Source organism: Pristiophorus japonicus, chromosome 10, assembly GCF_044704955.1.
Source record: "Pristiophorus japonicus isolate sPriJap1 chromosome 10, sPriJap1.hap1, whole genome shotgun sequence".
NCBI classification, from domain to species: Eukaryota; Metazoa; Chordata; class Chondrichthyes; family Pristiophoridae; genus Pristiophorus; species Pristiophorus japonicus.
The window spans coordinates 207,081,053-207,104,724 of NC_091986.1; the positions used below are offsets into that span (position 1 = coordinate 207,081,053).

The 23,672-nt window shown below is 40.9% G+C and overlaps 1 protein-coding gene across 1 annotated transcript in view; it reads right to left on the reverse strand.

Moving 5' to 3' along the window:
* Nucleotides 1-469: 469 nt before the first annotated feature.
* Nucleotides 470-23,672, reverse strand: part of prkx (protein kinase X-linked) — a 137,429-nt gene continuing 114,226 nt past the window's right edge. The window contains exons 6-8 of the mRNA XM_070891646.1: nt 21,265-21,322; nt 7,713-7,790; nt 470-606 (exon numbers count right to left, since the gene is read on the reverse strand). Of these exons, the coding sequence (XP_070747747.1) occupies nt 481-606; nt 7,713-7,790; nt 21,265-21,322 (262 nt within the window). The 3' untranslated portion in view covers nt 470-480. The remainder of the gene's footprint in view (nt 607-7,712; nt 7,791-21,264; nt 21,323-23,672) is intronic.

The following is a 23,672-nucleotide window of genomic DNA, read 5'->3' on the forward strand; positions in this document are numbered from 1 at the left end:
GTGGTTAAACAAGGTATTTACAGGTTTACATATATAGCAAACTCAAACAAACAAACCACCTAAGTTTAAATTCCTGAATCCTACCATCATCTGTCCTTTCAAAGTACAAAGCACAAGTTTTGCAATTAATTAGGAAATTCCTGAAGTTAATCTGAACAGGAAAAAAAATTGATTTTCAGAATGAAGGGCTGAGCATTTTTTTTTTAAAAAAGGTAGATATCTTTATTTACTATCTAGGGCACCTAAAAGTTTTTAATACGGTACAACTATTGGTCATTAGAACTTTAAAGGCACAAAGCTGCAGAGTTAAACGATGAGAAGCTTTGTCAGCTCCACAAATTTTAAGTACATTTTCATCTACCAATTAAATATAAAACATTGAATTAGATTAATAGTGCAGAAATCACACCGCAGAAGCATTTTTGCAGGTTGCCATGCCTTAAATGATAGAAACTCACTTCACCTTGTCTAGTAGCATAATCAAAAGGTCTTGAAAATTTCCAGATCCTTGGGAGGAACAGGCGGAATCTTTTTCCACTCATTTTCTGGGTAGGATTCAAAATTTGATGTATCCCCAGCATGAGACAGCTTCGGTACTATTGGCGGCTGAAAGAAGAAATTGTGCCTTTCAGTTAACTAATTTTGGGTAGATCTGGAAGAGTATGAAATATTACCTTCGACTGCCAGTGGATTCAGAGCAACTCCTATTTTCCTAGGCCAAGATGGAAGCAAAACATTGAAGAAATTCATACATTTGAGGCAGATGAAAGGAGGCAAGATCAACTCAAGGTGGCTGAAAAGCTTCAGAAGTAGTTAGTGTGGCGGAAAAAGGAAAACAGGCCCAGAAATATGATCAAATGGCATAATAACCAGGCTCAAGATTTGATAAAAACAGAAATTTATGTTTGAGCTCAGCTGTGACTCAGTTGGCAGCACTTACAGCTGAATCAGAAGGTGGTGGTTTAAAAGCACCACTCCCGATCTGTGCTAATATTTCAGTACACTAATAAGGGAGCATTGTATTATCAGAGCTGTGATCTTTCAGATGAGTTGCTAAACCAACATGGTATTTGCTGCTTCTAGTCATTCAGATGTTAAAGATCCCATAGCACTTGCATATGAACATATAAAAATGATACAGGAAAAGACCCACTGGTCCCATATAGTTGTGATGCTCTGTGAAGTCAGAGGAGCAATATCTGTTCAACCAACTAGCTGGCCATTCACCTTATTTTTGGCTGTGCATAAAATGGCTGCCATATTCATCTAACAGTTACTGCAATTCAAGTGCATGTGAAGCACTTTGTGATGTTCCTCAAAGACTTAATTACTTGCTATATCTTGAGAAATTCAACTCATTACACCCATTCCCGTGAAAAACAGTCTCACTACATTGGGCTGATCTGTTGTTGAATGAACCATGACAAGTTCAATTAGCCGCTTGAACTCAAGCTCAAGGCCAATTAATGTAACAGTTTATCTCCTCTGTCTCTGCAATCATGTCAATACATTTATGAACAGCTCAATGCTATTAAGTCTGCTGCCTTCATGGCAATTCATCTCAGAGCTTGACTCCAAATTGTGACTACAGAAGGAGACGGAGCTGTAAAACCCAAAACTGCCTGGAGAGATTAGACAAGAGTTTCAATGATCATAAATAAATACTCAAATAAAAACAAAAAGTGCGAGAAACACACAAGTCTGCAGGATCGGGAGAGAAAACATGGATGTAGAAAAAAAATCAGAATTTTTTCCAAGGCTTCTTTCTAGACTGAGTTACATAGGGACACAAGAACAAGAGTCGGTTTTCAGCCCCTCGAGCCTGTTCCACCATTCAATTGGATCTTGGCTGATTTGTACCTCAAATCCATTTAATCCTTTGATTCATATTCCTCAATATCCTGACCCAATAAAAACCTGTCACTCTCAGACTTGAACATTTCATTTGACCCAGTAGCCACAGCCTTTTGGTTGGCGAGAAAAGTTCACATTTCCACTACCCTTTGTATAGTGCTTCCTGATTACACTCCTGAATGGCCGAGCACTAATTTTTTAATTGTTCCACATTCCAACAGAGAAAACAGCTTCTCTTCATCTAACTTATCCAATCCTTTTATCATGTTAAACATCTCGATTAAATCATTCATTAACCTTCAAAACTCCAGGGAATACAAGTTTTTGCAATCCTGTCCTCATAATTTAACCCATTAAGCTCTGGTATCATTCAGGTGAAGGTGAATCTGTGCTGTACCCTGTCTAAGGCCAAAGACTTTCAAAAGGCTTTTGACAAGGTCCCACACAAGAGATTAGTGTGCAAAATTAAAGCACATGGTATTGGGGGTAATGTATTGATGTGGAGAGAACTGGTTGGCAGACAGGAAGCAAAGAGTAGGAATAAACGGGTCCTTTACAGAATGGCAGGCATTGACTAATTGGATACGGCAAGGTTCAGTGCTGGGACCCCAGCTATTTACAGTATGCATTAACGATTTAGACAAGGAATTGAATGTACTATCTCCATGATTGCAGATGACATTAAGCTGGGTGGCAGTGTGAGCTGTGAGGAGAATGCTAAGAGGGTGACTCAAACATAGAAAATAGGTGCGGAAGTAGGCCATTCGGCCCTTCGAGCCTGCACCGCCATTCAATAAGATCATGGCTGATCATTCCCTCAGTACCCCTTTCCTGCTTTCTCTCCATACCCCTTGACCCCTTAGCCGTAAGGGCCATTCCTAACTCCCTCTTGAATATATCCAATGAACTGGCATCAACAACTCTGTGGCAGGGAATTCCATAGGTTAACAATTCTGAGTGAAGAAGTTTAGAAGTTTCTCCTCATCTCAGTCCTAAATGGCCTACCCCATATCCTAAGACTATGTCCCCTGGTTCTGGACTTCCCCAACATCGGGAACATTCTTCCCACATCTAACCTGTCCAGTCCCGTCAGAATCTTATACGCTTCAATGAGATCCCCTCTCATCCTTCCGAGCTCGTGAATAAAGACCCAGTTGACCCAGTCTCCTCATATGACAGTCCAGCCATCCCTGGAATCAGTCCGGTGAACCTTCGCTGCACTCCCTCAATAGCAAGAATGTCCTTCCTCAGATTAGGTGACCAAAACTGAACACAATATTCCAGGTGAGGCCTCACCAAGGCCCTGTACAACTGAAGATTTCCCTGCTCCTGTATTCAAATCCCCTAGCTATGAAGACCAACATACCATTTGCCTTCTTCACCGCCTGCTGTACCTGCATGCCCACTTTGTGACTGATGAACCATGACACCCAGGTCTCATTGCACCTCCCCTTTTCCTAATCTGCCACCATTCAGATAATATTCTGCCTTCGTGTTTTTGCCCCCAAAGTGGATAACCTCATATTTATCTACATTATACTGCATCTGCCCATTCGCCTAACCTGTCCAAGTCATCCTGCAGCCTCTTAGCATCCTCCTCACAGCTCACACCACCACCCAGTTTAGTGTCATCTGCAAACTTGGAGATATTACACTCAATTCCATCATCTAAATTAATATATATTGTAAAGAGCTGGAGTCCCAGCACTGAGCCCTGCGGCACTCCACTAGTCACTGCCTGCCATTCTGAAAAGGACCCATTTATCCCGGCTCGCTATCCACATCAGTACATTACCCCCAATACTATGTGCTTTGATTTTGCACACCAATCTCGTGTGGGACCTTGTCAAAAGCCTTTTCAAAGTCCAAATACAGCACATCCACTGGTTCTCCCTTGTCCACTCTACTAGTTACATCCTCAAAAAATTCCAGAAGATTTGTCAAGCATGATTTCCCATGACTTGTGACAGGTTAGCTGAGTGGGCAAATGCATGGCAGATGCAGTATAATGTAGATAAATGAGAGATTTTCCACTTTGGTGACAAAAACAGGAAGGCAGATTATCTGAATGGTGACAAATTAGGAAAAGGGGAGGTGCAACAGACCTGGGTGTCATGGTACATTGAAAGTTGGCATGCAGGTACAGCAGGCGGTGAAGGCGGAAAATGGCATGTTGGCCTTCATAGTGAGAGGAATTGAGTATAGGAGCAGCGAGGTCTTATTGCAGTTGTACAGGGCCTTGGCGAGGTCATACCTTGACTATTATATATAGTTTTGGTCACCTAATCTGAGAAAGGACATTCTTGCTATTGAGGGAGTGCAGCAAAGGTTCACCAGACTGATTCCCGGGATGGCAGGACTGACATATGAAGACTGGATTGACTAGGCTTATATTCACTGGAATTTAGATGAATGAGGGGGGATCTCAGAAACACAAAATTCCGACGGGATTAGACAGGTTAGATGCAGGAAGAATGTTCCCAATGTTGGGGAAGTCCAGAACCAGGAGTCACAGTCGAAGGATAAGGGGTAAGCCATTTAGGACCAAGATGAGGAGAAACTTCTTCACTCAGAATTGTGAACCTGTGGAATTCTCTACCACAGAAAGTTGTTGAGGCCAGTTCGTTAAGATATATTCAAAAGGGAGTTAGATGTGGCCCTTATGGCTAAAGCGATCAAGGGGTATGGAGAGAAAGCAGAAACGGGGTACTGAAGTTGCATGATCAGCCATGATCATATTGAATGGTGGTGCAGACTCGAAGGGCCTACTCCTGCACCTATTTTCTATGTTTCTATATCTTTCCTGAGCGTCAGTGCCCAAAACTGAACGCAGCACTCTAAATAGGGTCTGTCCAAGGCTCTGTACAACTTAAGCACCACTTCCTGACTTGATTTCCAAACCCAGAGATAAAAAACAACATTTATTAGCCTTTTTGACCATTAGATTATTGTAACTGGTTCACTAATGACCTTCAAGGAAGGGAATCTGCAACCCCAGCCTAGCCTATACAGTAGTCTCTTGTCAGAATATTTTAGCACGTCTTGTTTTTTGGAAAACTAAAGCCTTTACAACTTGATTTCAACCCTCTTTCAATACTACCCTGAAATTAGCTACTTGAACATGAGCAAAAGCAAGAGAATTACCATGGATGACTTTCCTCCCCAAATCCTTCGACCTTCCAATTTCTTTACCTTCCAGCAGAAAGTATGAAGCCTCTGCTCTACACCTTTGACTCAGAGCGGGACCTGAGCAAATGGAGGATAACGGGGACAATCTTCACCTTTCTATGCTGCAATCCCATGAGCATCATTGAGCCCTCACCCCATCAGAATTATTTAAATGCTTACATTACAAATAAGTGTCCGCTGTGGCTCAGTTGGTAGCACCCTTGCTTCTGAGTCAGTTGTGGGTTCAAGTTTCTACCCAGAGACTGGAGCACAAAAATCTAGGCCGACACTCCAGTGCAGTACTGAGGGAGTGCTGCACTGTCAGTGGTGTCCTCTTTCAGATGAGATGTTAAACAGCTTTAAAACACTTACTCCCATGGCACTATTTCAAAGAGAAGCAGGGACGTTATCCTCAGTGTCCTGACCAATATTTATTCCTCAATCAACATCACTAAGGAACAGATTATCTGGCCATTGTCACATTGCTGTTTGTGGGAGCTTGCTGTGTTTCCTACATTGCAACAGTGACTACACTTCAAAAAGTACTTCATTGGCTGTAAAAGGCTATATAAATGCAAGTCTTTCTTTCTTCTAAGCTTATTACAACCAACATACTTGTTACAAAAAGCACAACAGTTCTATAATTCACAGTAGCATCAAAATGGAAACAAAGGAAAATGCCTGGAAACAGTTAAGAGTTTAAATATTAGCGGATACTACTTTAAAAGAATGCGTTAGGAATTAAGAAGAAATTTGCATTTATATTAAAATATTCTGCTTTTTATCGAAACAAATAAATGAGATGAAATAAGCTTAGAAAACAAATTACTGCAAATAGCAGAGAATGCCAAGGGATCTTTTTAGTAGCTAACACCAGACTTAGAAATGTGTAAAGCTGATTATTTTGTAGTTTGCACAAAGCGGATTAAGTTTTGAGAATGCACAATGAGCAATTGGACATAATTCCATAGACAGCCAAATTAAAGTCGAAAAAAATTGAATTGCTGGTGTATATATGGAAAAGTACTTGGGCTGGGGTAACGGCTGCATGCAATCCATAGATTATTTTGTATGTCTGCAGCATAACAGATTAGTCTTGAGAAAAATGAAGCCGTATAGCCGAAGAGATTCAAACAGATGCTTGTTTCAATTTTGAAGTTTGACCCTGTAGATTCTAGTTCTCTACATCAGTTGCTTTACACAAATGAAAACACAAATACTTACTACTGTATACTACCAAATAGTCAACTAGTCAGCCTAATCCAATTTGCATCTTAAAAAACATAGACAGATGTATAATAACTTTAAGGATTTAGTAACTGCTCAATAGTTTATTTTCTTGCATAACCTCATGTTCACAGTTAAATAATCAAGAATACCATCTGTCAGAATGATTGCCAATGTAATTTAACAAAGAAGTTTAACAGAAAATTAAGAGTGCAGATTTTTCAAGGAACTCACTGCAATTGATATCTTATAACTTATGCATGATCCCCCAGCTAAAAACTCTAATTTAAAGTAACAAAATCAGCCTCAGAATTCCACTGAATACTTCACAGGCATGGCAATTACTATGAAGAACCTGTTTTTGCTTTAGAGATCAGTAATGTAGTTTATTATTCACTCTCAGGGTGCGTGCGTCACTGGCAAGGTTGATATTTTTTGCCCATCCCAAACAATTAAGAACCTTTCTCAAATTAGGAGTTAAAAGTTAACATCGGTGTGGGTCTGGAGTCACACATAGGCCAGACCAAGGTAAGGAGGGCAGGTTTCCTTCCCCAAATTAGTGAACTTGTTGGGATTTAAAAATAGTCTGACAGCTTTATGGTTTCTTTTACTGACTCAATTCAAATATTGATACTCAATTCAATGAATTCAAATTCTCAGACTGCCATGGTCAAATTTGAGCTCCTCATTAGAAGTCCAGTAACATAACTACACTACCGTACCATACATTGTCATCTCCCTTACCGTTTCCCCCCCACTTCCTGCATCAATTGTCACTCTCTGCAATGAAGCACCTTAGGACATTTCCTTCCATTAAAAGGCTCGAGATAAATGCAAGTAATTATCATAGGTCAATGCAAGGTAAGCAGCAGTGCAACAGCAAACTAAAGGAGTCTTATTTTGTAGCAGACCAGTAAGAACTGTGGGGCATTAGCAAAGGTGGAAAAGGATGCGTGAGATTCATGATCATTCACCAGCCATTTAACATTTCCACTCAATGTGGCTCATCAAAAAAGTAAAATAAATGCTAGTATACATCGACTGTATCTGAATATCTGTGAAGGAGTTAACCTTATAATAATCAGTTACATTTAGAATATTGGGGGCAGTTTTATGTAGCCTATCAAAATTACACCGATGCGTTGGAAAGCAAAGAGCAAAGTTATGTGATTTACAGAGCTGAACATGTGTCCATTGGAGAAAAGATCATACAGGAGTAAAGAAGTGAAAAGCTTTGCCTTCCTGTTAAACAGGATATCCCAAAGTACATACAAGAATGGATCAAGTTCAGTTCCTCAATTAAACAAACATTGTAAAAGCATGGCAAATACCCATCCACGGATGGTAAGCAGCAGTAAAGTATTTAGTGGATCGTTTATTTAGCTTAATTGTTGCTAGTGTGTAAAATCCAAAAATAAAAAGACGGAGTCATGTATATTAAAAATAGTGTGTTTGTAACTCACCTTCAGTTTTCTTAGAGGCACTGATTCCCAATCTACATATTTAAACCATCTGTGTCGCTTAATATCATCTGCTCCATTCTGAAAATTAATGGGAAGAATTTTTAGAATTCTTATTCTAGAAGGATTACAGCTCCAATACCGGCACTAGGATTAAATGAGTAAGTTAATTTATTGTAGTGCTACTGTCCTGACTGGCCTCACTGTGCAGTGGATAGATTCTGCAGTGTCATTATTTGGTTAGTTTCCTGTTGGAGAATGAGTTACGGGGAACAACTTGATAAGTTAAGGCACTTCAGCTTCAAAAGAGAGGGGACCTTGTAGAGCCATGCAAGGTATATAATGAGACTACGGAGACAAATTCAAAATAATACTTCCAGATAGCCCATAAAAGTGGGGCAAGAGGGAGCAAGTTCATGGTTGTGACGGTCAAAGTGGTGACGGCTGTGTGGTTGATAATGAAGAGGAAAGTCATGGGCTGCAGGAGGATATCAATCTACTGGTCAGGTGGGCAGAGCAGTGGCAAATGGAATTTAATTCAGAGAAGTGTGAGGTGATGCACTGTCAGAGGGCTAATAAGGAAACAGTACACACATTAAGCTGTAGGCCGCTTAATAGTGTAGATGACGGGATCTTGGAATGCTTGTCCTCAGATCCCTGAAAGTAGCAGGCCAGGTGGATAAGGTGGTTAAGGCGGCATACGGAATGCTTACCTTTATTGGCCGAGACATAGAATATAAGAGCAGGGAGGTTATGCATAAATTGCATAATATTTTGGTGGAGGGCAGGACATGAGACTCATTTAAGAGCTATAATCTGTACTGAGAAGATAATGGGCTGGAAATTGCCGTCGGAGGCATATCTCTGGGGTACGCGCCGACCCACGAAAGAATGTCGAAACTACCTGCTGGCAGCCATGCTGCGAAAATTTGCGGTCTCAGGGCGGAGGGCAGCGGAATGGCCTACAGATCTCAGGGACACAAGCAGTGCGAAAGCATACCTGGGACCGCATGGGCTTGGTCCTCCAATCAATAAGCAGAATTCCATGTTAATGAGTTACAAAGGGATGCAATGGAATCCTGAAATCTATAATTATACAATTTACAGAAATTGAATTTTTTTTTTTTATAATTATCTTCATTCCACCCACCTTAATTTTTTTAAATAATTTTACACATTTAACCTGTAATCTTGAGCAATATTTGCATAAACTTATTTGTGTATGTGCATAGTTTAGGATATGAAAATATTCAATTAATGGCTTAGATATCCCCTTACGCTGATGCAAACAGACCCTGTGCCTGCTCGCATCAACCGCAAGACTTCCATGAGCAATCGCAGGCCAGTAGATGGGCAAATAGTCCAACTTTGCGCCAGCGATTGTTTTTCCGTGGTACGTGCGGATGGCCGGTCAGCGCGTACGTCGATTAGCTCAAATAGGATGAATGGATACCTTCATACAAACCCATCTTGTGAATGTAACCGTGGAAATCAAGTTGAGACTGCCATAAAAGCAGTATAAAAAGGAAGAGTTCATGAAATGTATCCCAGGCTGTTGAGCAAAGTAAAAGAGGAAATAGCAGAGGCCTTGACCATCATTTTCCAGTCCTTTTTGGATCTGGGCATGGTGCCAGAGGATTGGAGGACTGCTAATGTTTAAGAAGGGAGAAAAGGTCAGGCGGAGTAATTACAAGCCTGTTAGCCTAACCTCAGTGGTGGGAAAACTATTGGAAAAAATCCTGAAAGACAGGATAAATCTGCATTTGGAAAGGCAAAGATTAATTAGGGACAGTTAGCATGGATTTGTTACGAGAAGATCGTGTTTGACTAAGCTGTTTGAATTTTTTGAGGAGGTAACCAAGAGGGTCGATCGGGGTAGTGCGTACGATGTAATTGGCTTGGGGGTAGGAAGCAAAAGGTAATGATTGATGGATGCTTTTGTGACTGGAAGGATGTTTGCAGTGGGCTTCCGCAGAGCTCAGTACTGGTCACTTGCTTTATGTGGTATAGGTCATCGATTTAGATTTGAACATAGGGTGTATGATTAAGAAGTTTGCAGACGACACTAAAATTGGCTGTGTGGTTGATAATGAAGAGGAAAGTCATGGGCTGCAGGAGGATATCAATCTACTGGTCAGGTGGGCAGAGCAGTGGCAAATGGAATTTAATTCAGAGAAGTGTGAGGTGATGCACTGTCAGAAGGCTAATAAGGAAACAGTACACACATTAAGCGGTAGGCCGCTTAATAGTGTAGATGACGGGATCTTGGAATGCTTGTCCTCAGATCCCTGAAAGTAGCAGGCCAGGTGGATAAGGTGGTTAAGGCGGCATACGGAATGCTTACCTTTATTGGCCGAGGCATAGAATACAAGAGCAGGGAGGTTATGCATAAATTGCATAATATTTTGGTTAGGCCACAGCTGGAGTACTGCGTGCAGTTCTGGTCATCGTATTATAGGAAGGACGTGATTGCACTAGAGGGGGTGCAGAGGAGATTTACTAGGATGCTGCCTGGAATGGAGAATCTTAGTTATGGGGGACTGATTGGATAGGCTGGGTTTGCTCTCATTGGAACAAAGGAGGTTGAGAGGAGACCTCATTGAGATGTACAAAATATTGAGTGGCCTGGACATAGTGGATAGTAAGGGTTTATTTCCATTGGTGGAGGGGTCTATTACGAGGGGGCATAGGTTTTAAGGTGGTTGATGGAAGGTTTAGAGGGGATTCGAGGGGGGGGCTTCTTTACGCAGAGTGTTGTGGGGATCTGGAACTCTGCCTGGAAACCCTCACCACTTTTAAGAGATGGTTGGAGCAGGAAATAGAGGCCAGGGTGATCTCCTGGACTAGTTTCGATCGTCTGGATGGGTTGGAGAAGAATTTTCTCAGATTTTTTCTCCTTAAATTGGCCTGTGTTTTTTCATCTGGTTTTTACCTCTCCCAGGAAATCACGTGACTCCGGTTGGGGTTGAGCGTAGAATGTTTCAGTATAAGGGGTGTCGCAGTTGTGTGAGACGGACTGGTTGGGCTGGGTGCTCTTTGCCTTTCCGTCATTGTTCATAGGTTTATATGTAACCTTTAAGGCTGCTGACCAAGGGCCATGCGACTCTGTCGGTCAGCGCAGACATGATGGGCCAAAATGGCCTCCTTCTGCGCTGTAAATTTCTATGTTTCTATTTGTTAGGAAAGGGTGGACTGGAATCCAAGTCTCCAGAAGTTAATACATTCAAAGCAGAACACCAACAATACTGACAGATTTTAATGCACAACAGAACATCCAAGTGTCAACTTGGCTAGGAGGTAGCAGGTGCAAGTCCCATTTCAGTACGCGAACACAATCTACAATTCATGGTCAGTACTGAAAGAGTGCTGCATTGTTGGAGGTGCCGCCTTTCAGATGAGGTGTTAATCTAAACTTGTTCAGGTAGATGCAAAAGATCCTATTGCACCATTCAAAAAGAGTAGGAAGTTCAACTGAATTGGTCGATTTTACCACAAAAAGTAGAAGCAGCCTTGCTAAACCAGAGCATGAAGTAAAAAAGATAAAACCCTGTATGGTAGAAACAAATCAGAGGATATAGGTTATGTTATGAATGTTTATAAAATTCAAAGTTGCACCCTAGCCACCATTTAAATGTATTTTTTCATTTATTTTATAGCAAAGGCAATAGTCAAAAACTCACTCAAGGGCCTTTGCTACTGCTATGCTGCAATCACCCACAATATAAAATCATCATGGGAGATTTCCTGCTTCAATGCTCCTGGCACATGCCAAGAGTACGTACTGAGAAATTACACATCCCCAGCCCATGCGTTTTCATCCATTAAAATTAATAAAAGGATAAAAAGAACTTGCATTTGTATTGCACCTTCTATGACTTCTGGACGTCCCAAAGCGCTTTACAGCCAGTTATGCACTTTTGAAATGTAGTTACTGTTATAATGTAGCAGCCAATTTTCACACAGCAAGGTCCCACAAACAACAATGAGATAACGACCAAATAATGTGTTTAGTGATTTTGGTTGAGGGATAAATATTGGCCAGGACACCAAGGAGAACTCCCGTTCTTCAAAATAGTGCCATTGGATATTTTGCGTCCACCTAAGAGGGCAGACGGGGCCTCGGTTTATCACCTCCGAAAAGACAGTAAGCTTCAATACTGCACTGAAGTGTATATTATGCGTTCAAGTCCCGGACCATGCAGTTGAGCTTGGGGATTGCAAAATTCCTGCTTATCCCAGAGTGTGGAAGCAATCTAACAGTACGCCTGATATATGCTGCCAGGAGGAAACACTACAGCCTTAAAGTGTAATCAGTTTTCGTTCTTTAAAATAGTACATACAATTTTTGGTAATATTTGAAAATTAGGAGTATTTGAAGTACCTTAACATAGCAATGTTGGCAAAATACTAAAGTATGTAAGTTTGAAAAAGAAACACAAATGAAATTGGCTTCTTATTGGGATTTATTTTCCTCCATTCATCATTGCCTGCTTTAAACTCATGCCAACTATTTGCCAATGGTGAAAGGAAAATGTATTCCATTTTTAACAATTATGATGGGTCATTGTTGAAAGTAACTTATGCGATTGACTCAAACTTAAAGCTGTAACAGATTAGTCACTAGTGGGCTGTTTCATCAATTGAAACCAAACAACCTTTCCCCACCCTACCAAAAGGCAGTAGCTCAGTGTTATCCAATTTTACAATGCATGTTCAAATACTCCTTGGTTACTACTGCACTAAATATTCTCTTGCACCGTATACATGCACTACTTTGTCAGAGGACTGAAGAGTGGAGATTAAGGATAGGAGCTTGAGGGGGGAATATTCAACTGTATAATGAGGATCTATTCATCTGAAATCGCAAATGTATGTGTTCACTTTCAGGGCTCCGCCATGTACTTTTACCCATGACACAGCAGCGTCCTCAGAGGACGGTGGGGGGCAGAAACGGGTGTACACCTACTGGACTTATAGCATCTGGTTAACGGAGCAGTTACTAAAGACAAAATTAATTTGCTGAATATCTTTGTTTCGGGAGGAGGATGAAGAGATGAGAGAAAACAGGAGGAAGGAGAGAGACTAAGCCGTAGAAAATCTCATTTATACTAAAAGTACAATAGGTTCCCACCCTGCAATGAAAGACAGAATCAAACTTGTACATCTCTAGAACTCTTAGCAAAGCACGCCAAATACATTTGGTACCAAAAGTGTCCTACTGGAATCGATGACCATGCACAGTATCATATAATCAGAAGGCAACCATGACAAAGCCCAACGTGTGCTTTTGAGCTCAAACTAACCCTGTCAGAATTTTTGTCTTTACTTAATATTTACCTCCATAACAACAGTTATTATGCTTCAAAAGTAAATCATTGGATGCAAAACACTCTGGAACATCCTAGGGTATTGTACAGTGCTGTGCAAGTGCAGGTTTGTTCTTGCTATTTGAAATGGTGACCGAACCATACAAAATCCAGGAGGTATGTCTTCTCTTTCTCACTCTCATAATCCAAAGTTCACACCAAGAGTTTGTTGTAAATTGAACCACTCCGTTAATAAGAACATAAGAAATAGGAGCAGGAGTAGGCCATACGGCCCCTCGAGCCTGCTCCGTTATTTAATACGATCATGGCTAATCCGATCATGGACTCAGGTCCACTTCCCTGCCCACTCTCCATAACCACTTATCGTTTAAGAAACTGTCTATTTTTGTCTTAAATTTATTCAATGTCCCAGCTCTGAGGCAGTGAATTCCACAGATCCACAACCCTCAGAAGAAATTTCTCATCAGTTTTAAATGGGCAGCTCCTTATTCCAAGATTATGCTCTCTAGTTCTAGTCTCCCCTATCAGTGGAAACATCCTCTGCATCCATCCAGTCAAGCCCCCTTATAATCTTATACATGTCAATAAGATCACCTCATTCTTCTAAATTCCAGTGAGTAGAGGCCCAACCTACTCAACCTTTCTTCATAAGTCAACCCCCTCATCTCCAGATTCAATCTTGTGAACCTTCTCTGAACTGCCTCCAAAGCAAATATATCCTTTCGTAAAGATGGAAACCAAAACTTCACACAGTATTCTAGTGTGGCCTCACTATTACCCTGTACAACTGTAGTAAGACTTCCCTGCTTTTATACTCCATCCCCTTTGCAATAAAGACCAAGATTTCATTGGCCTTCCTGATCACTTGCTGTAACTGCATACGAACCTTTTGTGTTTTATGCATAAGTACCCCCAGGTCCTGCTGTACTGTAGCACTTTGCAATCTTTCTCCATTAAAATAACATGCTCTTTGATTTTTTTCTGCCAAAGTGCATGACCTCACACTTTCCAACATTATACTCCATCTGCCAAATTTCTGCCCACTCACTTAGCCTGTCTACGTCCTTTTGCAAATTTCTGTGTCCTCCTTGCACATTGCTTTTCCTCCCATCTTTGTATTGTCAGCAAACTTGGCTACGTTATACTCAGTCCCTTCCTCCAAGTCGTTAATATAGATTGTAAATAGCTGGTGTCCCAGCACTGATCCCTGCGGCACCCCACTGGTTACTGATTGCCAACCCGAGAATGAACCATTTATCCCTACTCTGTTTTCTGTTAGTTAGCCAATCCTCTAGCCATGCTAATATATTACCCCAAACCCTGTGAACTTTTATCTTGTGCAGTAACCTTTTATGTGGCACCTTGTCTTTTTGATGTGGCCCTGAAGAGACGTGCAATGGGGATTTCTGTAGAAATGAAGAACTTATTCCCAATTGGACTGCAGAGGAGGGAGAACCACCACTTGTTGGGGTGCAGATTTTACAACCATGACTTGACACGCACAAAAAGTGTCCAATCTTGGGACAGGGAGCAAGGATGTCACTGAAATTGATATTGCAGATAGCCTGCATGGAATTTGGAAAAAGCCAGCATTTATTTAAAACATCCAGATTTTGATGAACTATCTATATACAAGCACAGTGCAGAACAATGCCCAAGGTTGTAGTCATGCGATGGTTCCTTTAAAAAAAAAGGCAAGGTGAAGTTTGATTTTAAGTACTGCCTCCAGGGCTAAAAGCACAATGGGTGGTGGGGGGTTTGATGAGCTTATTTTACACAGGAGTTTATTACAAGTACAGCAATGCACCAGAAACTGCCACATTTAATAAAGCTTTTGAATTAATGTTTACTTCCAGTAGACATTGTTGAAAACTGTACCTGTATACAGAAAACCAATTTCAGAACAAAGTACTTTGCAGGCATGATTATTCTAAAGATGTTCTGCATTTCCCTGGTCTATTTTCCTGCCGTGACTTTCACTCCAGATTATGCAATGTATTTTGATTCTGAAAATCAACTCAACACATACTCTATTTATACATCAAGTAATGTAACAAGTAAAATGGGTTAAGTTCAGAATTTTCACAGCTGTGGCGTTGTATTCGACCGATTTTCTTACACAATAAACTCTCCAACACAAAGATAGCTTACTTCCACTCCCATGGGACTACTGACGTAATCATTTTCCACAAACACAAGTGCACATAACTAGTGGGACGTCTGGCAATTGTTATATGGGTTGAGGCAACAGATGACAGCTAAATATGGGAGCCACACTAATGATGTCCACAGTCTACCAGCATTTCAACTGCTGAGTTGTGAGAACTAGAGAAGTGATGTAAAGCATTGTGAATTTAACCTGAAAGTGCTCTTCTGGTGCAGAGTTGGGGGGAAAAAAAATCATAAATGACCAAGATTCAGCAGCTGTAGCTCCACCTAACTTAAGCTACCCAGCTAAACCAACTGGTTGATTATAACATATTAAGGGAAATCAGGTCCTAGTCAGTCAGTCTTGTGTACAGTGGATGCCCTGTTTGATGGGTTTCTACTGTAATGTATCCAAGGAAGTATCATAAATTAAGGCAAAGCTACAGGTATGATATTGTATAAAGCATATAACAAATACATTCAAAGTTTCATGGGATTTAGCATTTTAGATTCAAAAGCGATGTCAAAATACTAGAAGTTGACAAAAGTGGAAACAAGTGCTTTCAAACAAATCAGATTTGCATGGTTCAAAAAAAAAGTAATTAACATTTTGACAATCAATTTGTTGATGCCAGCCTAAAATTAAATTTCAATTACTGCGTATTCACTCACTTCATGTGAACTTGAGGCATTACCTGTTGCTCTCAAGTCGTTCTGTAACTTGGGTAATTGCAGTGTCACCACTAAGTAAAAACAGATGTTACCCTGGGTTATTCTGCTAATAATTGTAGCCCTGCAGCGTCATTATTCAGTAATTTGACCTGTGAACCATTTTCTGAAACTCTGCTTTCTCTCATGTGATGAGAAGACTAAGTTGAGGCATAAATAGTGCGTGCACTAGTAATCTGGCAACCCAATTGTTGCTTCAAATGAAAATGATTTGCAGTTGCAATAAGCCTGGCAGAACTCTAGGATATAGCACATCAGTTTAGAAACAACCGACTCCGTAAGAGAACTATAAATATGATATAAACCGTTAGGCAAGATTTATTTGTGGGATTTGGCAAAACTAAGTAAGCTGTGAAATTTTGTCCTGCTCAGAGGGACATCAGCACTGAATGGCCAAGAACAATTATAAAGCTACAGTTTAAGAGTAAACCTGCATCTGCTAATCTTCCTTGTGCTACATTGAAGTCAATTTGTTGCAAAATTCTTATCTCAAAGACTTCTTTAAAAAAAAGTAAATATTGCAGCTCCAACACCAAGCTAAAATGCCAGAAATTTTTATTTAAAAATTCTGAACGATAATCCTGAACCAGTTGGAGACCAAGCTGAATCTCCCATATAAATGTCACTGCTGCAGTGTGGCTGATTTTTACGCTAAACATAAATCTCAGGACTCGGGAGATGATCTGGTGTTGCTATCCAAGTTAACCAATATATTATTGATACTCATTCTGATTTGTAACTTGTGAAAAATTGTGTTTGATCTTAATACTTAAAGCACACACAGAAACCACATCCATATGAAACTCATGGCTGTGCTCCCATTATACTGCAGCTACTGATCCTTTTCAAATAGTATAGGGGTTTCATAGTTGACTACAATTCTTGCACATCAAATAAACTGGCCTCGGTTTAACTGTAAACTTTAAAGGCAGTTTTTGACCTGAAACGCTGACCCGGCCATGACCTAATCAATCTAAGAAATTATCTTTGTGATTGAAAAGAAGCCTTTGACGAACAAGTCATCTCACTTGTGCCACCAGCAGCAAGACTAGGCCTGGATGAAATTGATCATCGACACGGCAGAGGGTTACAGATCTCCCTCCCCATGAGGTGTACTAAGGCTCTGCAATGGTCTATTTGCATGACAAAAAGTGTCACTAATGAAGTATTACTAGTCTATTAATTGGGCAGAGAAGTGAACAAGTGAATCACAAATTTATGCAGTATAAAACTCCCAGAGACTAACAAGGAGTTATTATATACAATTATAACAGTACCATTAGTAACAATTCTCAACTATTTTATCAGATATGTTCCACACATTCTGTATTTGTATACTGCTCAAAGAAATTACAGTATATTTATGATCAGATTGCTTAAATTAAAGGAATATAGGGCCATCTATATAACTAAATAAGTTTGATTTGACAATTCCATTATGCAGCCATTTTCTGTTTTGTAATAAATTCTTAAAACACAAGGAAAACCCATGGAGGTTTTGCATTAAGGTATTCTACCGATGAGCCATTACTAAATAACCATACTTGATTTCCTTGATACAATGCAAGATGACAAATTACTTTTACTGGTATCAATTGTACCACAATCAAATGCTAATCTTCCCATCTCATGGTGCAAAGGCACAGCCAGTCAAGCTTTGTAATTAGAGTTGGCGTGAGAGATACTGACCCCATATACTCTTCATCACCAAGACTGCTTATTTCCCCGATCTCAAACTTTCATATGCTCCTCTGCCTCAAGGTGAAGAAACTCATACATTTCTTTGACTTGGAGTCGACGGTTCTCCTTGCTGGCCTTCTTTCCTTTTACCTCTATAATCTATAGCTCAACCAAAACTGGGCTGCTCAGATATTACTATGCACCAATTCCCTCTTGCCCATTTCACCCCATCCTTGTTGGCCTATATTGGCTTCCTGTCTCCCAATGCTAAATATTTAAAAAGCATGCCTCTTTCTTTAAATCCCTCCAAGGCCTTGCTCCTCACCATCTCTAAAACCTTCTCCAGACCTCCAATCACACCCCGAACGGTTATGAATCCAGCCACTGGTGCATCCCACTTCAGCCTCCTACGCCCCTCTTTCTGGAATTCCACCTCTCAGCCTCTCCACCTTTAAGATCCTCATTACAAACCACCTCTTTGACCAAGCTTTGCATCACCACTCCTAATCGCTGCTCCTTTGACTTGCCGTCCATTTTCCACATACTTCTGTGAAGCGCACTGGGGCGTTTTTCTATGTTAAAAGTGTATTATAAATGCAAGTTGTTATTCTTTCGTAATAAGTGAGTTTTAAAATTTTAAACAAAACAGAAATAGCACAAGTACAAAACTAATACTGTTTAGTTTTATTAAAGTTCCTTTGTTAAAAGGCAGTTGACAATTTATAAAATCTGGAATTTGAGATTGTCTATACAAGAGATCATTGCCCTTTTCAGAAAGTTGCATCCAGAGTAATCTGCTGATCTCCCCTCACTCTGTTGTATACTAAAACTTATATGGAGTGTCAGCTGTGGCTCAGTGGGTAGCACTCGCCTCAGAATCAAAGGGTTGTGGGTTCAAGTCCCACTCCAGGGACTTGAGCACAAAAATCTAGACTAACACTCCAGTGCAGTACTGAGGGAGTGCTGCACCATCAGAGGTGCTGTCTTTCAGATGAGATGTTAAACCGAGGCCCCATTTGCTGCCTCATGTTGACGTAAAAGATTCCGTGGTACTATTTCGAAGAACAGGGAAGTTATCCTCTGTGTCCTGACAATATTTAGCCCTCAATCAACATAACAAAAACAGATTACCTGGTCAATGTCACATTACTATTTGTGGGAGCTTGCTGTGCTCAAATTGGCTGCCACGTTTCCCACATTGCAACAGTGAACACACTCCAAAAGTACTTCATTCGCTCTAAGGCGCTTTGAGACGTCCGGTGGTCATGAAAGGTGCTATATAAATGTAAATCTTTCTTTCCAAAACAGAGCATTGAGATACCAAGCAACAGAAAGAGCACTGAAATGCAACACAATGACTGGTAGGACAGTACCTAGCTATGCAAGGTTATAAAGAAAAATAAGGCATTGGCTGGGTGGAAACCTCATGTGCAAATTGAATCTCAAAAATCTAGGTGGACCCTACATGTTGCAGTAAGCCCAGCAGAAATTGGATGAACTAAAACTTCATCCACTGGGCCCAATCCTGCCTTGGACCATCACCAGGAGGTAGGGAGGGAGAAAGGAAAGAACAAACTGCATTTATAAATTCGCACCTTTCATTGTCTACACAGTCAATTATTTTTTTTGAATTCCTTAGTCCCTGCTACTTTTAGGACCCTGCTGTGCTGCAGTTTGATACAAAATAATCAGATGAATGACGCATTAAACTGTTTTGGTGGTGTTTGAGGGATGAATGTATACCAGGGCTTGGAAAAAGTATGAAGGGATCTTATGACCACCTGAACAGTCAGGACCTCACCAGAAAGACAGCACCTCCAATAATACAGCACTTCCTCAATACTGCACTGAAGTGTCAGCCTAGAATTATTTGCTTGAATCCTAAGTTAGTGCGTGAATCTATAACCTATTAACTAAAAGGAGGAGGGGTGGGTGGTGGAAGATTGCAGCTACCAAGTTAAACTGACTTGGTTTACTTATCCCTACTTAATGAAGTTTTACCTAAAAGAAAATCCATTGATTGAAGCGTCTTTGATACAAAAGGCGAGTACCTATTGCACATCCAAGTGATACTTCCTTTTACTGGAAGAAACTAGAGTTCACAAGATAATTACTGATGAGGCCCATTTGACTCATTTCATCTATTCAGAATGATCCAAAAGATCTGCCAGTGCAATATCCAATTGGTTCTTAAATTATTCCAGTTTTCATTTCCAACACTGTGGGAATCCATTGTTGATAACTGTGTGAAGAACTATCTGGTATCAGTCCTAAATTTGTCTTTATTTAGTTTAAATCTATAATCTCTTATTCTACTCTCAATTTAACAAAGTATTTTTCCAGTTTTACCTTTTCCATACCATTTACAACATTGCATAATTCTAGAAGATTCCCTCTAAGATATCTCCTTCCAAGGTAGAAGAACCCAACTTTCCCCAGTATTTCCTCATTAATAAGAGCTCCAAGACTGGGGGCTCAGTGCGGTGACACTTCCGCACTGCCTTCACAGCTTGAATGCCTCCCCAGTGGCCTGGTAACTAGAAATAGGCACAGTATTCAAGATGTGGTCTAACCAAAGCACTGCAGTTTGATCTTAACTTCCTCAGAGTTGTATTCTGCTTCAGCTTTTCTCCCAACATTATGTTTATTAATGGATGCAACTGCTGCCAACGAACTGGAAGCGGACTGCGCATGCATGCTGCCAGTTCGTCACGGAAGCGGGCGTGTTAAAATTAAAATATTTAAATGACGGGAGGGAGCGGGCTGTGAGGAAAAATGCCCTGCAGGAAAAAAAACGTTTCCGATTCCAGATTAATGCGCAGTACACTTCTGCACAGCTTCCGGCCGTTGGCAGCAGTCACTTTGTTTATTAATTGCTGCTCTGCGCAGGTTGGACATTTGGAGCATTGAGCCTCCCAAGATTCCAAGTCTTTTTCAACTTCATTCTTCAACACTTGCATTGCCTATTTTTCTTTTGTAATACTTTACACATTTGTCTGTATTAAATTTCATTTTCCATTACCCACTTGCTTATTTTGCCCAGCTTATTTTGTAATTTCTGGGCTGCCTGCTTGAACATCACTGACTCTCTTAGTTTGGCATCATGACTACATTAGGTTTCTGAATTGGTAGATAAAAGTAGTTGAGAATTCTGGTTAATTTTTCATTTTGAAGTTGAACACGAGTTGTCCTCACTTGTTTCTGTGCTTGGTTTTAAATTGATGGTCAGAAACAGTCTGGGAGTAAAAAAAAAAACGGTGGGAAGAATTTGCTGCACTTGCAAGAAGTTCTGTTCAAGTAGCATTAAGAACAGAAAGTATGGGCTGTAGGCAGCATTCCTCAACGAAAGTGTCACTGGAGAGAGTTCTACTCAAACCATCTGTTCCCAGCTCGCCTTGGCTCAGCAGGTTTAAAAAGCATTAGAAAATAGAAATAATGGTTAACCAGTAAGTGTACAAGAATCATGTAGCAATTCAGACAATACAGTTCCCTTTAACAGTATTGATGCTTACCTAAAATTAAAAGCAGTGATTGGTCACCAGTGCTAAAGAATAGGGGAACTGTTCAACACTGTTTACATCAATTATGTAACTTCCAAAACTGTGGTTTCAACTAACATTTGATGCAACTAATGTTATTTGATGGTTTCTATCAATGTATCTGTTACTTACCTTCATGTTTCCTAATCGCCTTGTCCGGTCAATAACTAGAAGCTTTTTTATGAGGTCTCTAAAACACAAAATGATAATAGTTACATGTAACACCAAAAGTACTTCCTATACAATAATAGATTTGGTAAACATTAGTACCTCATTTGAGCACATCTAAAATGGACTACAAGTAAATCCATTAAAGTGTTCTAAAATACTATTGCTGGCTAGTAATAGATCTTGTAATGTTATTTTTAAAATCTGACTTATCAATTGAAAGGATAGTGTAAGAATTGAAATGCTGTAATTTTGCACAAATTACTCTGAATGGAAGGTGAGCGCAGTTAAATGTATTATTTAAAAATTGAATATGGTGTCTTTGCTTTGGTAGCAGATAATCTCCTTTCACATAGGAAAGATGGATTTTCTGCTCTGCAACCTTTACAATGGTATACATTATATAGAGGTGGCCCATGTGCATTGTTTTATAACTCTATTCATCCAGAAAATGGATTAGACACCTCAGACCAGACTGGATGGCGATCCAGGGGTCAGTCTCCCACCCCACCAAACCACTTAAATTATCCTGACCTCTAAAGAGCCTGCGTTTCTGATATGTGTGCAACATAACTACTGCCTCTTAGCATTGTGCAACAAACTGTACCGTGACCACAAAAAATTAACTTTTTCCTTCAGAAACAAACACAAAAATTGTCTCCTCCGACACCTGTACATTACCTACTCAAAACATGGTTGATCTATCTCCTTCAGCCGCCTGAAGGAGATAGAGGAAAAGAGTGTTCAAAGACCAGGCCCTCAAATCTACCACTAAGCTCACGGTCTATAGGGCTGTTATAATACCCGCCCTCCTGTATGGCTCAGAGGCATGGACCACGTACAGTAGACACCAAGTCGCTGGAGATATATCACCAACGATGTCTCCGCAAGATCCTACAAATCCCCTGGTAGGCCAGGCGCACCAACATCAGCGTCCTCGTCCAGGCTAACATCCCCAGCATTGAAGCACTGACTACACTCGATTAGCTCCGCTGGGCAGGCCACAAAGTTCGCATGCCAGACACAAGACTCCCAAAGCAAGCGCTTTATGTGGAGCTCCTTCACGGCAAACGAGCCAAAGGTGGGCAGCGGAAACATTACAAAGACATCCTCAAAGCCTCCCTGATAAAGTGCAACATCCCCACTGACACCTGGGAGTCCCTGGCCAAAGACCACCCTAAGTGGAGAAGGTGCACCTGGGAGGGCGCTGAGCACAAGTCTCAATGCTGAGAGCGTGCAGAAATCAAGTGTAGGCAGTGGAAGGAGCATGCGACAAACCAGTCCCACCCACCCCTTCCCTCAACAACTATCTGTCCCACCTGTGACAGAGTCTGTGGCTCTCGTATTGGACTGTTCAGCCACCAATAGGAGTGGAAGCAAGTCTTCTTCGATTCCAAGGGACTGGCAATGATGATGATGACGACTCAAAACATAGATAGACCCACAGCACAAACTACACATACATCAGTTGCAGTTACACTCTGAATCCAAGTTAACACAAGAGTAAACTCCCCTGAATTTGTTAAGGACTATGGTTGGACAAGAGCAGGCAGAGCTTACATAGAACATAAGAAATAAGAGTAGTAGGCCATTTGGCATCTCGAGCCTGCTCCACCATTCAATATGACCATGGCTGATCCAATCCCTGCCCGCTTCCCATAACCCTCGACTCTTGTTGAAAAATTGGTCTATCTCCACCTTAAATATATATATTCAATGATCCAGCCTCCACAGCTCTCTGGGGTAGAGTATTCCAAAGATTCACAACCCTCAGAAGAAATTACAATGAGTATAGGCCCAACCTGCTCAACCTTTCATAAGACAACCCCTTCATCTTGGAATCAACTTCGTGAACCTTCTCTGAACTGCCTCCAGTTAATAGAAACATAGAAAATAGGTGCAGGAGTAGGCCATTCGGCCCTTCTAGCCTGCACCGCCATTCAATGAGTTCATGGCTGAACATTCAACTTCAGTACCCCATTCCTGCTTTCTCGCCATACCCCTTGATTCCCCCTAGCAGTAAGGACCTCATCTAACTCCTTTTTGAATATATTTAGTGAATTGGCCTCAACAACTTTCTGTGGTAGAGAATTCCACAGGTTCACCACTCTCTGGGTGAAGAAGTTCCTCCGCATCTCGGTCCTAAATGGCTTACCCCTTATCCTTAGACTGTGACCCCTGGTTCTGGACTTCCCCAACATTGGGAACATTCTTCCTGCATCTAACCTGTCTAACCCCGTCAGAATTTTATATGTTTCTATGAGGTCCCCTCTCATTCTTCTGAACTCCAGTGAATACAAGCCCAGTTGATCCAGTCTTTCTTGATAGGTCAGTCCCGCCATCCCGGGAATCAGTCTGGTGAACCTTCGCTG